The sequence below is a fragment of the Hyperolius riggenbachi genome, chromosome 8 (assembly GCF_040937935.1).
Source record: "Hyperolius riggenbachi isolate aHypRig1 chromosome 8, aHypRig1.pri, whole genome shotgun sequence".
NCBI classification, from domain to species: Eukaryota; Metazoa; Chordata; class Amphibia; order Anura; family Hyperoliidae; genus Hyperolius; species Hyperolius riggenbachi.
In genome coordinates this window covers 126003147-126018391 of record NC_090653.1, presented here as the reverse complement: position 1 = coordinate 126018391, position 15245 = coordinate 126003147, and the positions used below count along the sequence as shown (strand labels likewise).

General features: G+C 40.7%; 2 protein-coding genes across 9 annotated transcripts in view; one reads left to right on the top strand and one right to left on the bottom strand.

The window, feature by feature from the left end:
- The window catches only part of TBC1D8B (TBC1 domain family member 8B), a 93018-nt gene extending 88617 nt beyond the window's left edge, over nucleotides 1–4401 (top strand). The window contains exon 22 of the mRNA XM_068251046.1: nucleotides 203–4401. The gene's annotated coding sequence lies outside the window, so the exon portion shown is untranslated. The remainder of the gene's footprint in view (nucleotides 1–202) is intronic.
- A 1488-nt stretch (nucleotides 4402–5889) lies between these two features.
- The window catches only part of PASD1 (PAS domain containing repressor 1), a 214887-nt gene continuing 205531 nt past the window's right edge, over nucleotides 5890–15245 (bottom strand). For all 8 annotated transcript variants that reach the window (XM_068251045.1, XM_068251039.1, XM_068251044.1 and 5 more), the window contains exon 21: nucleotides 5890–12742. In XM_068251045.1, coding sequence (XP_068107146.1) covers nucleotides 12587–12742 — 156 coding nt within the window. In that variant the 3' untranslated portion in view covers nucleotides 5890–12586. The remainder of the gene's footprint in view (nucleotides 12743–15245) is intronic.

Sequence of the window (15245 nt, the reverse complement as noted above, 5' to 3'; positions counted from 1 at the left end):
CTAAAAAATGAAGCTATTAATGAAATCCACACTGGAACAAAGCAGTAATGTGACCATTGTGGAATTATTTGTTATTTGGAGAGGGATGCTGGCGTTATCATATGGCACTTCCTTTTTCTGGGTTTTTCGAGAGATTGGTTTCATTAGTCATGTGACTGACTGCCACTTTCCAGTTTTGAAGTTTACTTATCATTTCTTCCAGATGAATGCCTCAGAGCAGCAAGGTGGCACAGATGGGAGTGGCTGAAACTATAATGACGTTGCATTTAACCACTGACCAATAACTGTGTAAATGTCCTGTGTTGTTAGGCTGTTTACACTCCTTATGTTTGTTCTGCATTGCCTTTGCAACCTGTCCCGATAACTGATCGATGTCTGCCATGTAACAGTGATCACTGTTAAGATTTAATGATAGTATTTTTAAATGCAGAAAGAAGACTGTCACTACGATACAATGCCTTATAAATGTTATTTAAGGTGATTTTGAGTCAAAAAAAATATTTTTGTCTTTTCGATAAATTGTAGAAGTGTTAAACCTGTTAGCGGTTTATTACTGTGTCTTCAGCAAGGAATTCTTCCTCACTCGCTGTCCTTGAAAACCCCAGGGCCATGCTAGGAACTTAACTACCTGTACCTCTCTTTGGAGTGACCCAGTCTTAACCATCTGTACCTCTCTTTGGAGAGCGCTGTATAGAGTAAGAAATAGACAGGCATACATAAAAATACAGACACCGGTGCATAATACAGAAATGGTAATAAGTAAGATAGTAATAATGACCAATTAGTAATTAACCAAACATACAGCATTTTACAAGTCCAAAAAGTTAGAGAGCCCTGCCCTTGAGAGATTACAATATAAGAGAAAGGGTTGGAAACAAGAGGTTGGAAAATACGTAAAGTTCATTCAGGGTTGTTGTGGTTGTGGACTATATCCAGAAAACAGCACTGCTTGTCTGAAGGCTGAAAGTGGATTGTCCTTGGTTAGATTATAAGGGTCTGTACGTGTAAGTGACTTTGTGAGTGTCTTGCGTTTCTCCTATACTTTCCATTGAGGTGAAATCGCCTCAAAAATGGGCCACGCACTGCTTAACAGAAACGGACAGTGCATGACCCACGCTGATATGAACCTTCTCATAGACATTCATTGCACAAGCATTTGGTGAGCGATTTTAAAAATCGCCCGCGTGTAAAAAAAACAAAACGAAAATGCCTACAGTGTGAACGAGCCCTAAGAGAGCACTTGAAAGATTAGGAGAGAGATGGGTTTTGGAAGGGTGTTAGCAGGGGAGAGCATCATGAGAAGTCCTGTTTACATTAGTGGGAGGAAGTGATTTTAGAGGAAAGCAAACTGAGATTGCTGTTGGGATGGTATTTGCAGACTAGTGAAGAGATGTACAGGGGATGACGATTGTGGATAGCTTTGTAGATTAGAGTTTAAAACTTTGATGTAAATCATCTGGTTAATTGGCAGCCAGAAAAGATTGTAAGGATGCGATGAAAATATACTCCAGGGAGCTGGAACCAGGACTTTCCCCTGTGGGTTTTTGGGACAGGAAGGATGGAGGAAGCTGCTTCATTGGCACACAGGAAGTTATAAAACATGGCTTTCCCACTCTAAGTGAGAGGAAAGCATTTACTGGAGTGCTGCTTATAAGTGGTATATTGTGTTTGTGTATATTTTGCATATCCATGATTGTAACTTTATATGTGTCCATTGCGGCAAAAAAATGTCTGCTGCCCCTTATCAGCCACATGTAAAACTTACCAAGAGATTAGTTGTTTTATCATCTGTCATACTGCATGTTCTATTTAAAGGAAATATTTAAGAAATTCTACACTTTGCTTGAAACATTGTACTTCATAATGTATGGAAAATAGGTGTCCGTTCAGGTGTCTTCAACCACTGTGCAGATGACTAAGCCACATTACCAAAAGGGCTCATTTACAGCATAAGCAACATTCCGTTTATCGTGTTGCTTACACAGCAACCAATGCAACTCTTGTCATACAGCTAAATAGGTCTGTTGAAGTTGCTTTTATGTTTGCTATCTTTGGCTTCTGTGTTTGAAAATAATAAAATGACCAACACTGATGAAGGTGAGTCAAAGAGGTTTAGATTTAAACAAAGGTGCTCTAACTTTCTCTTTGCTTTACTGCCTCAAGGCAACTTGTCATACAGAAATGTTTGAAATGAATACAGGCATAAACAGATTACTACAAAGGTTAAAATCCATTTTATGTACCAACTGGCCTCAGTGCCAGCAATCCAAAAGGAGCTTATGAACTCAGGCAATAGACAAGACAGTCCCTGTGGGGGCTTGCAATGACAGCTGTACGTTAGACTTCATACACCAATTAGATGTTTTTTGGTCGGGGCGGCCGCCTCTGCTGAGAACATAGTAAACAGCAGCCCAAAAGCATCTGTAAGACATCCGGCCTGCTGGATCATTTTGCCCATGCACAGGCCAAGGCTATTGTTCCCCTTCTTACCCTTCTCATACAGTCGTGCACCGTACTGTCATCCCTCTACCAGTCTCCATGGCTACAGAATGCATCGCTAGCCTATAAGCAAGCAATGTGCCTGTTTCACTGTAGCTCTGCTACATGTGTACGGGATTTACCCATTCAGCGCTGTGACTGCAAAATAGAATAAAGTGGGAGAGGTGCACTTGTAGGGAGAGATGATACAATTTTCAGGCAGCTAAAAGTAAAGGCATTCATTAGAAACTGTGAAGGGGGACTATTGTAAGCCAGACCCCTCTTAGTCATAAAATGATCACACTGTATTCTAAAACTGGGGGTTTCAGGGGAAACTTTGAGTACAACAGCAATTACAATGATATTGAGTCCTCATTCCCATCCTAGAAGGTCAGTTATCAGAATGACCAAGTAAAGGGAGCTTTAAGAGGCTTTATTTGAATATGTGGCACATTTTACTAAACCCCCACCCCACCATAGAAGGTCAGGTAAATTGGTCAGAAATTAATCCATGCCGACATTAGGAATTGTGTTTTCCCACACAGGAACACATTAAATATGGCCTAAAAACTCTATGAACAGTAACACGACACAAGAGGGATAGCAAACCAGGATATGTTGGCGTGCTGAGCAGAATAGCAGCTGAAAAGCACATTTCTGTTAAACAGGAACCAGAAATGACTACAGGCAAATCAAAGCTGCAAACTGCCTCTCAGTGAGCTGGTAGCTGTGTAGATTTGACTGCTCAGAAAGTAGTCATCACTGAAGGACTAAGCTGCTGTATAATTGGTGCTCTGAACCTTGATCACCGGCCAGGATACTTCCATCACCACCATAGGTGATCAGTGAGATGCTAATAATTCTGAACTGGTGCAGATTTTATGCAAATGTATGCAGCTCCTTGCTGCCTAAATTTGCATCACCTCAGATTTATTAGCTTCTCAATGACCATCTTACATTCTGTCTCTTATGTTGAGATTGACAAAAAGTCTTCTGGGAATTGCTTTCTAATTTTTGGTTTTTCACACGTAGATTTTTGAGACGTTTCATTTCTTATAAAAATAAGGACATAATATGCAGTTAAAGTCAATGGGAATGGATAAAAAAAAATCAGCCAGATACTTACCTAAGGAGAGGGAAGTCTCTGGGTCCTATAGAGCCTTCCCGCTCCTCTCTCGGTCCCAGTTCCAGCGCTGGCTCCCCCGTAGCAGTAATCGACCAGTTTGGTCAAATACTGCTCTCTCTCTGCCGCCAAGGGAGGCTTTGGAAGTTTTCAGGAGCCGAGTCACCCAGAAGACAAACCACTGCATACTGCGTAGACGTGAGCGTCCTCTTTTGCACACTCGCTTGTGTGCAATACGGAGCCACCTGCATTCGGGAGGACTCGGCTCCCAAAGACTTCCAAAGTCCCCCATGGCGACGTATTTCAATGGGGGAGCTACCGCTGCAACGAGGGGACCGGGAGATGAGTGGGAAGGCTCTATTGGACCCACAACCTTCCCTCTCCTTAAGTAAGTATCTGCCTGCCTTTGGATTTTTTTTTTATCGATTCCCATTGACTTTAATTGAAAATGGAAACAGAGAAAATGTTGTTAGAGTGCCTTTGAGTTAAATCATTGTGCATTATGAGAATGTTTTGCTGTACAAAATGTTGTGCAGGCATCGCAAGATGCGATAATAAATTTGGTACCTTGACGTGTGTTTGTACTCGCATAGCTCTTAATTCAGAGGTTTTGTATATCAGACTGCACAATCTTGTGGCTGCTTATTTTCACTTGGCAATCCTGGGGTCACTGTTGTTTCCTGGTTTATGTTTATAACTCTGTATAGTTTCATTGATGCATTTGCACTTTTTATACAATGTATTCATTACAAGACTGGTATAAATGGTACGCTTAATAAACACAGTCTTTCAAAACCTTTTATTTTACTGTTTCTGTCGTTATTCTTGCATGTTACATACTACCATATTCATCCACTATGCAGTCTTTGACCGGCAATAATGCCTATTACCTCAGATTTTCATGATTGTTTTGTGTGAAAATCTTCTAGATCGTCTACGGGTGTCTCTTGACATCGGTGCCCTGAGAACTATTAAAGTGGTATTATACTAAAATTTCATCTATGATCTAAAGCACAGGTGTCAAACCCCAGGCCTGGAGGGCCAGATCCATGCCGGACTGAAAAAGGGAGGAATGTGTTCTACCTGATGGACCACACCTTTCCTGATTCAGACCCATCAATTAATTTGAGCTGTGTCAAAAATGTGTCGGACTTCGGCCCCCGAAGGACCGGTTTGACATCCCTGGTCTAAAGCATTAAACATCATAAAATGAACAGCTAAAACCAACTGACTGATTATGGAAAGCTGGCCCTCGATCCATGGTTGTAGTGCAGACTGGTGCATGTGCTGACTGACCTGGAGTGGCAGGGCTGTGCTGAGTAACCGTGGGTTTGGGCAGTAGTGTAAGCTTGTAGTGACGGCAGCAGGATCAACTGGCAGTTGTGGCCAGATCAGCTGGCAGTCGAGAGCTTGCAATGATGGTCAGATCAGCTGGCAGTCGGGAGCTGGGTGGCAGTGGTGGCTAGAGAGGTTCCATCTGGCAATGGAGAGCAGTGCCTCCAGGAGTCCTGCACTGACTGATAGCAGGTCATTTTACATTCATGCTATAACTCATAGATGTAAACTGACCCGTAGGGAAGCATGAAAAATGCTTACTTATCAGTTGTCCATTGCTTTATACCTGAAAGCATCTGATTCAGCATTAACGCAGCTTAAAGTACCCTTGAACTGAGAGGGGGTGTGCATGCTATTAGTAACGGCTTGTGTGTGGTACTGTGGCATATGTCACAGCACCATCCTTACAGTCCAGTGCCCCCTGTGATCCCCGCATTACTCAGCCAAAATCTTTGACTGTCTAGGACTTCAAATATGGTCGGGGAGAAAATGGCAGTTATCCTCCTCCTGTCCCCAGGAACACCCCTTTCTCCACACCTTTCTCACTGATCACTCCTACTTGTACAGCTGCTTCATGCCGTAAATGATAACCTGTTAAGAAAAAAAGCCTCAGCATAACTCACATACTTCCGGTTCAGCGCTATTGCTGTGAAAATGCCAGCATTTACAAGACGATACTGTGGGGGAAGGGAAGAGCTGACAGGATGGAAAAGACAGCGAGGGGAACTCGAAGTAGATGAGTCATGCTGTAGGGTGTTATTTTTTTAATACAGGTTATTAACAATTCAAGAGTACTTTAACTGTACCAGTATTCACTTTGCACCCAACTGTTGACACCTATAGTGAAGTTGGCCATTGTTAAAGAAACCAGTGCTTGTTAAAGAAACCAGGTTAGAAATCACTTTGGAGCCATTTGGCATTTTTTTTTCAACAAAAAAGTGACAAAGTTCCAGCAGGTTTTAAAATAATCTTTTATTCTTTTGCAAAATATTATATGCACTCTGTTAAAGCTTTTTCACATCGCAACAGGCTCAACAAGAAAGCTTGTCCAAGACCGGAAAATAAAATCTACCCGCCTGTCTTTATAAGACACTTTTCTTTACAAAATTATATCAATAGGAACATTTATAAACGCATCTCTATTTGACATCATATAAAATAAACTAAATTTCAATATTTGACTCAAGATTTGTACATGAAACATTTACAATATGTACATCGCAATAATACAGCAAAAAAAAAAAATCTTATTTACAAAAAGTCAAAAAGTGCAAGGCTGTGTTAAACCCTTTAAGTGCCAGTCTGAAGGATACATTTTAATGAAAGGAAGTGATCGTAGTTTAAAGTGAAGCCACCCAGACTTACTTTTCATTTTGGATAGAGTGGGGAGAAGTCTGTTTAGCTGGCAAGTCTTCTCACAATTTTTGAACCCCAACAGGATGATCTTGTCTAATAGTCAGTCTCTGCTGTGAAGTACTCCCTCTAGTGGAGTCTCCATAGGAATTTATGGAAAATGTGACTGAGGGCTAACAGCAAATAGCAAGTAATACTATAAAACTGATGCTAGAAAAAAAAAGTCAGGTACTTTCCTATAAAGAGGGAAGGCTCTCGATCTTACAGAGCCTTCCCTGTCCCCCCTTTGTGCACTCATTTCAGCGCTTGCACCCCCACTGCATATATTTGACCAACTGGTCAAATCTGCCTTTGGGGACCCTTGGAAGGCCCAATACTGCACATGTGCAGTGCAGAGCCACTAGTCTTTGGGAGCATTCGAGGACAAGAGGGATCCCAGAGGCAGTAAATTTGAACGGGGAACAGCGCTGGAATCAGGACACCGAGATAGGACAGTGAAGGGCTCTATAGGATCCAGTGCCTTCCCTCTCCAGACATGTATCTGAATTTTTTTTCTTAGCTTTAGTCTTTCTTGAAGTTTCCTTCTGGAGCCATACAGACAGAAATAAAAACCAAGCATGGAAAACTCTCACCCTTTTCCCCTGAAAGTATGAACAAAACATCTGTGAGCGCTTCACTTTTAGCCTTACAAATCTGTAAACACAACTTTGTTAAACGTGGAAGATGGGAAACTTACAGTTTTGTTGTACTTGTTTCACACCAAAGGATCTTAGTTTGGACATCTACATTTACAACCCATCAATAGACCATAATGAGGTGTCCTCTATTGTAGAAATCTGTATTTAACAGCATAACCATCTAACAATAGTTCATGTCATTTTTGTTTTTCATTTTAAATTCTCAGCACTGGTAAAAGTATTAAAAAAATGCATCAACCCCTTAAGGATTACTCTCTATACAGCTGCACCCAATGGGCTGAAACCCCCTATCTCATAGTTTGTGTTCTGCCCGGGTGTGTATGGGTTTCCTCTAGGAATTCAGGTTTCTGAGAAACATAGAGGTCGGCTAACTGGCTTCCCCTCCAGACTGGCCTTAGACTATAAAAGGGACATTAGACTATTACTGTGATTGGGAGATTGGGAGCCCTTTTGAGAGACATTTAGTGACAGGAATTGTTCAGTGCACTCTGCTAAGCACTGCAGAAAATATCAGTGCTCTATAGAAGCGTAATAATAATAATAGCAGCAGTACACGTGGAAGAGCCCACCCTTTTATTATAAAAGAAAATGAAACGTGACCTGTATTTGCGAAGCATAACAGAAACAAATAACTTTGTCTTCATGATTACCAGTGCTGAAAAATGTAGTTGCTCCATAGCTATGCCATGAAATCACAGTTTACTAAAAAAGGAATAACTATTTCACCAATCTTCAGGTGCAATTATGAACGCAAACAAAAAATTCACTCTAAAAAATGCATCATAGAGCTCATAACACCTAAACTAACATGATGTTAAATACAAAACCTACTTTCACTTCCAACTTTCCAAAATACGATTTAAGAAGCAATTAACTTAGTTTTTAACATGTATTACATTAAATAACACATTACGACGACATTCAAATGGATCTGTTCCACTGTACAAAATATAAGCAAAATATTTTGTCTCTTAAAGTGTATTCATCATCTGTGAAGGAAGCCATTTTGTCACAAGTTCCGATTTAGCCTTTGGAACTAGTGAATTGGCACTCGGTGCCTCCAAGGTGGCTTCATCCACTGTGTATATTCATCATATACACTCTAAATACTGAGGGTCCAACAACAATTTGGTCATCAGCTTTCCAGCTTTTAAATTCATATAACTGGACCATTCTATGCGGCTGTGCAAAACATTTTACCGTTATTATATTATTCAAGGCTTTTCTTAAAGTACCTGAAACAAAATCAGGTTTAATCATGACATATAAACCATAACACCAGCTTTGGACTGGCCATTCTTAAAGACACTCAACAAGCTCTGAAGTTCAGCTTGACACAATACAAATGGCAAATGCAATTTTTATCCTGATATCTCAAAACCACTATGAAAATATTTTTTTATAATAGATATTTACAATTTAAATTACCTGAATGCTAAAATAAATATATTATCTTTGTCTCTGGCTAGTACTTTATAAAGGATCAGAGTTGTACAAACCGGTCTATCCCTCATAATACAAATACGGGGGCAACCATTGCCAACTTTGTTGTTTTTTTCCATGGTTATTTGAGCCTTCCCAAGGCATTTACATTTCCACTTCAAATATCCAATCATGCAGATGATTAATAAAAGTACTTTTCTGCTTGTGACTGGATGTTTGAAATGAACAGATTCACTTTGTTGCCCTTCATTGCACATCTTCTTTACGAAATCCTGAGGGTATGTTATAAACCCATAGCATACACAGATAGCCGGGTATCTCAGGACTTATATGTACCTATCATACAAGTTTACTTTTACCAAATGCTTAAAGGCCAACATCACAACCATAACCAATATTCCAGTTTTAAGGAGTCACCATTCGTTCAGCTGGTTATATTTCTTGAAAATGTCAGCGGTAAGAACACCTCACAGTGGTTTGGGCCTCCATGATATAGCTGCCTTAGCCCTTTACAACCTGACAAAAACAAACATCTCAGTTTCTAGACTGAGTCTAATTTATCTCAGAAGGCAGGCTATATCAAATGTCTTGTAATGAGATGGCAACACTGCAACATAGAAGCAGGTTGACTCTGGGTTTGGGCACCCGATACCTAAGGTATCGGCACACTCTTTTGTTAGTGAAAACTGTTTTCTAAGGCACAATGACAATCGGACTCTGATTCCAAAGTGGATGGTGGAAAGTAAGCAGCAGTGAAGGTTGGGTGCTGAGATCCAGGAGGGTTAGTGTTGGAGAACAGAGCTGGTATGGGAAAAGTTAGAATTTGCTGTTAGGGTTAAAAGGTTGTGGTAGATGTCAGGAAGGGGCCAACATTTTGGGGTGGATGGGACTGGGAGGGGAAACTCGGGGTCAGGTGTCAGAAGGATGAATTCACATTCAGGAAGGGGGGATTTAGTGTTGGCGTATGGATCTTAGGAGTCAAGATAGGGAGAGGATTTAGTTTTTTGGGGGAGGGGAGGGGGAATGGTGTCAGGAAGGGGAATACATTTAGATGGATTAGTTAATAGACCTGTAAAACCACCGTTGCAGAAAAAATGTCAGTGATTGCATTGCTAATAGTCTGCTTATAACTGGTGTCCAAACTCTGTACGTGGTATCCATATGTACCTTAACTCCAACCTCTTTGTAAAACTTTTGAACTTTTTGCAGTCTTTATGTAAGAAAGCAGCAGACTTTTCAGAATGTATATTTCACAGAGGTGGGAATGCCCTTTGGTTTAGTTATGTATGCGAAAAGGAGTGTAACCTATAATGTTGGAGGTGATAGCAGAGAGAGATCAAGATCACAAATAAAGCTGGAATACAATTCATATTCCCTATCATTGTTTACTAATTGCCCTAAAAAAGTTTTGGGTAGATTTGCCTCTGAAGTACACTTGTTGTTTCAGAACTATCAGTATCTATCTCCTGAAAATGTGAAATGGCAGTGCAAACTAGCCTTCAGTATAGCAACAAGAAAAATAGAATTCATTAGGAGGTCAGCAATGGCTGCTTTAATATATCACACATCTAATTTAAATCCTGTCTTAAATGTTCCTTAGCGCAGCTAACTTGGTAAAGCTTGACATTTAGTGTAAAGTAATCATTTAATATAAAACACACTGACATGAAAGCAATGGTATGTGGACTATAGTTACCCAACCAGTCCTACAGCTGCTGCTCACGCTAAACAATACAAAGTAGCAATTTACAGAAAGGGTAGATGTCTTATAAATAACACTTGGTACATAAATAATAAGATAATAGGTAAAAGTGACACATAAATTGCACATTGCTAGCATCTGATGTGCAGTCATCCACAATGCAGTGATTGTATGAGACATGGATGTGGGTCTCTCCATGCAGCTGGAAATACAGCCCAACAGTACAAAGTAATGCAATCCAAGATGCTTTCTCTATCTTTGGCATAGTTTCTATTCGCCTGTAGGAACTCGATTAAGACAAATTGTAATGACTTGTAACCCTGATATCTCAAGTAAAAACACCTAAAGGTGCCCATTAATGATACAATCTTGATTGTACAATCTTACCACTTCTCTGTAATATGAGGGAATACCTAATGAAAAATACATTCTCAGTTTACCCTTCAACTTAGAACTGGGACAATCAAATACTCTTTATGACTAGTTTAATTCTAAGCTGAACACAAGTGCAGTACATGTACATGTTAGCTAAAAGTATTCGTATTTCATTGACCATCTCTTTTACTGTTCAGTAGTATGGAGGGTATTGCGGTTTTTTTCTCTCTGGAGTGCATTATGTACATATTCCATTGTAGTCCCTACAGAAGCTAATGCCAGGAATCAGAGGCGTAGCTAGGGTTCTCGGCGCCTGGGGACAAAGCCAATTTTTGCACCCCCCCTTTGGACAAAATGGGCATGGGCATGCATCAGAATGCGGTGGTGGCCATGGGTGGAGTCAAATGTAAAAATGTTGTTTAGAAAGCCAGATGTGCACCCTTCCCCCCTATAGTAAGCAAGAGGTGGACCCTTCCCACTTCAGATAGATAGATGTGCCATACTTTAGATAGTGAGATGTCCCCCCCCCCCTATAGATAGACAGATGTGCCCCCTTTATATAGCCAGATGTGCCCTGCTTTTCTGCTGCTGTTTTGCCTCTGAAACTCCTCTGCAGAGGAAGGGAGAGAAGCAGGGGCACTCGGGCAGCCAGCAAGCCACCTGTCGCGCATGTGGGGGTGCAGCGGTTGTGCTGAGCGCCCTACGGTGCTGTGCCTATGGATATATGTACCCCCTTGCCCCCCCATTGCTACGCCTCTGACAGGAATATAGGAATATGTATACCACAGGGTGATGTAACAGGATTGCCAGGTCCCAGAAGAGCCTCTGATGTTATCAAGACAGGAAATGAGGAGAAACTCTGTCAGGGACACAGACAGCAATAAAAACCTGGAAGAGGTTCTATCTAAAAAGCCTGTGGTCTGCCTGTTTTTAGGTGAAAAGAGAGGAATCCTATTCTAACCCTTCCCAGTCTGTTGAGAAAAAAAATCTGTGCTTTCGGTTTGACTTTGCATATTGATAGGTTTAATGGCAATCAACATTTAAAGAGGAACTCCAGTGAAAATAATGTAGTAAAAAAAGTTCTTCATTTTTTACCATAATTATGTATAAATGATTTAGTCATCGCGGATCGCTCAGAAACCGCCTTATCAGTCCGCCGACAGACTGTACACACGCCGGACTGTCTGCTGAAAACCCGCCCAGCGGGAGTTGACGACAGACCCGTCGTTGCCTGCAGTCGTGTGTACGGACCTTTATGCAAAGCCTAAACTACAGGCAAGATAATTTGTCCATTTTGGTAAGATCATGTTTACTTACTCTGTTGTGGTAACAATGGACCTGGCTACATGGTTGTAGAATACCAACAACTACAGTGGGCAGGATTAATACCTTGTCTCATACAGGTATACTAAGTACACATATATCGTATTTGTTTGCCTTTGGGCTACTCTGACCACTTCACCAACTTTTTACTCTACTAAAATACTATATAGGCCTTCACTGGAAAACCCACACTGAATATACTTTGGTATTAAACTCCTAACAGATTTAGGACAATTTAAACACCACGTCGGCAGCGCATATATCTGTAACTATGAAACAATAAGTTAAAACTTAGGGTCTACAGTAAACAGAACAATAGTGCCTGAGATTATTTTAGACAAAGATAAATGACTATCCTACAGCGTTAACCCATCACGCACTGTTCTAGGCATCAATGACTCAACCAGATTATCAAACCAGATATCCTTTGGTGTTTTGTACCAAGAAGGATTTGTCTTAAAACAGGAAAACAAGCTTTTGCAGACTGATAATTCGCTCCTGACAAACACTTTGGTGTACTTCTTTATAATGTCTGGACACAGAGTTAATCTTGGTTCTACTAAAAGGCAGCAGCTATTCTTCTGTTTTGGCCGTCCTCCCTCAATCTTCACCTTTCTTGGGCACTTCCACATTTCAGCCCTTCTTTAGTGAACAGGGAGTGCTACAGACACTGGGCCTAGCAAAGCCCTACAGTGTGTGGTGCTGTTACTCAGCTACGATGCCTGAGGTATTCTCTTCCTCCTCCATCCAGCTACGCTATGGGAGCTGCATCTCTGGTAGATCAGATAGATTTCCAGACTGGCTCTGCTGCTGGGGATGTAGAAAATATCCCATGGCGTTCTGCTGAGGAATATGAGGCTGCTGGTAAATCCGTTGAGACTGGCCTGTTTGCATCGAATCCTGCGTCTGCATCTAAGACAAAAAGAGGAGCATTTATAACATCAGCTCAAACTATAACTTGTTTTACTTAGCAATGCAATGCAATATGTAAACTGAGCAATGCAATGGCTTTTGTAGAATAATTTATACTCCAAGGCTAGTTTCACAGTGGTCAATGTGTTCCCTGTAAAAGCAGGAACACAACGGAACAATCTCGTCACACATTATCTGCGCGTTGTGTCACATCACATGTAGTCAATGAGAAGTATTATTCACCCTTAACCTGCACTGCATGCAGTGCGTTAGGATGCCACATGCTGCTATACCGCTCCGGCTGCACTGTGAACAGGTGGTGAATTGCACTGCAGAAAGCCGCATTAGAACACAGTCATTATAATGCGCACCGCAGTACCCCACTGTGAACGTAGCCGTATAGTGAGTTTTGTTCATTTTTTCCTCAATATTAAACACATATCCTAAAAACTCAGCGCAAGCAGGGTAGCAGACAAACTTCACCGTGGGATGTACAACCAGCTTTAGCAGGCAGACTCATTCAGCCCCCAGTGCTCACAAAGACAAGGTGACCATCACCAGGGATAAAAGCACTGATGAGTAAGCAGGCAAGTACTCCACAAACCTTTATTGTAACAACACAAAATAAAATGAGAAAAAAAATCACTCACATCATGGGTCCTAGACAACAGGGACCCATTCAATTAATAAAAGCCTTGAAGCTCTAAAAGTGCTAAGCATACAAATGGTAAAATCTTGAGATGCCCACTTTCCAGTCAGTGACCCATGAGGACTGCAAAAGCCGAAACCGGTCGGAACTGACTAGAGAGTGGGCATCTCAAGGTTTTTACCATTTGTATGAGTAGCACTTCTGATTAGCAATCAGCCATTGTTGCTAATTATTCTATAAAATTCTTATGTCTTATTAGGCCTGATTTACGTAACTATCTCCAGAGATCTCCATGTATCTCCAGTGGGGATATCATGACTGATCCAGCAAATTTGGACTTGATTTAAAAGAAAACCAAAAAAACACCTGTCTGCTACTAAGTGATGAAAGGTTGCAGCCCTTGTCTGTATGATACGGGAACATAGTTGGGGTTAATGGATGAATGGATTAGCAGTTGTGTGATTGCAGTCTCATGCAGATGCCTGCAGTGAAACCTTTTCCCTTTTTTAATAAAGCAATGCTATCCCAGGTTTTTTTGTTGTTTTTTTTTTTTTAAATCCTCCATGTAGTAGATGCTGCACATGTAACTACAATGACACAGCTGCTAGTTCACAAACCACTCAGCAACACTCCTAACCACATTTTCCATTTTTTTAATCGTCATTTTTTTCTATTTATGCAAAATAGTTTGACCTGGATTTCACATAACTTTTGGAATTCCGTGGTTTCCATAACACAATTTTCAACTTGAAATTGTGAAATTCTAATGCCATACACAACATTTGTGCACTCATCCCTGGTTTCAGCCACTGATTTTTCATTTTTGACTTTAGATGGGTACGTAAAAAGGTGATTTTTTTTTAATGTATTGTCTAAGTGCCTAAATATTTTCTGTTTCAGGTTTATAAAGTAAAGGAAGAAATCAATTTCTATTTGTTTCCCTTATTAACCATTTCAGCCCACAGGGATTTTTCACCTTATGGACGAGAGGAATTTTTACCTGTCAGCGCTTCTCCCTTTTATTCCCCAATGACTTTATCACTACTTATCGCAGCGAAATGATCTATACCTTGTTTATTCTGCCACCAATTAGGCTTTCTTTGGGTGGTAAATGATGCTAAGAATTATTTTATTCTAAATGCATTATAATGGGAATAATAAGAAAAAAATGGAAAAAATTCATTATTTTTCAGTTTTCAGCCCTTACAGTTTTAAAATAATTAATGCTACCATAATTAAAATCCACACATTTTATTTGGCCATTTGTCCCGGTTATTTCAACGTTAAAATTATACCCCTAGTGTAATGTATGGTGACAATATTATATTTGGAAATAAAGGTGCATTTTTTCAGTTTTACATCCATCACTCATTTTTAGCCCATTATTGTCCTCTTGACATAAATAATCATTTATTTGTATTCACCAAAGTCAGTAGGTGTGTTTTACTATTTGGCCACAAGATGTCCCTACTGAGCAAAAATCCCATTAGGGTACAATGTACGCTAATTGGGATACAATGTATCACTACATTGTAACCAGGGAAGTGACGTAGGCTTCCATCGGAAGCCTCCAATCCCAGTGGCGGCGAGGAGGTTATGAATGGAAACACTGTTTCCATCCATAAATGTAACAAACGGGTGGTGGAAACCGGCGGAAATCGCGGCGGTAGATTTACAGAATAAACACTGTTTTTGAACACAGGATCGCCTGCAGACCCCCCCCCCCGACTGCAGGAAAGTGACTAGCGTGTCCCTGCGGCTCTAGCACCTGCCTCTGCGGACGTGAAGCTCACATCCGCGTGGCTAAAATGGTTAAAGTGAACCTAAAGTTGGCATTAAAAAAGTTAGTACGTA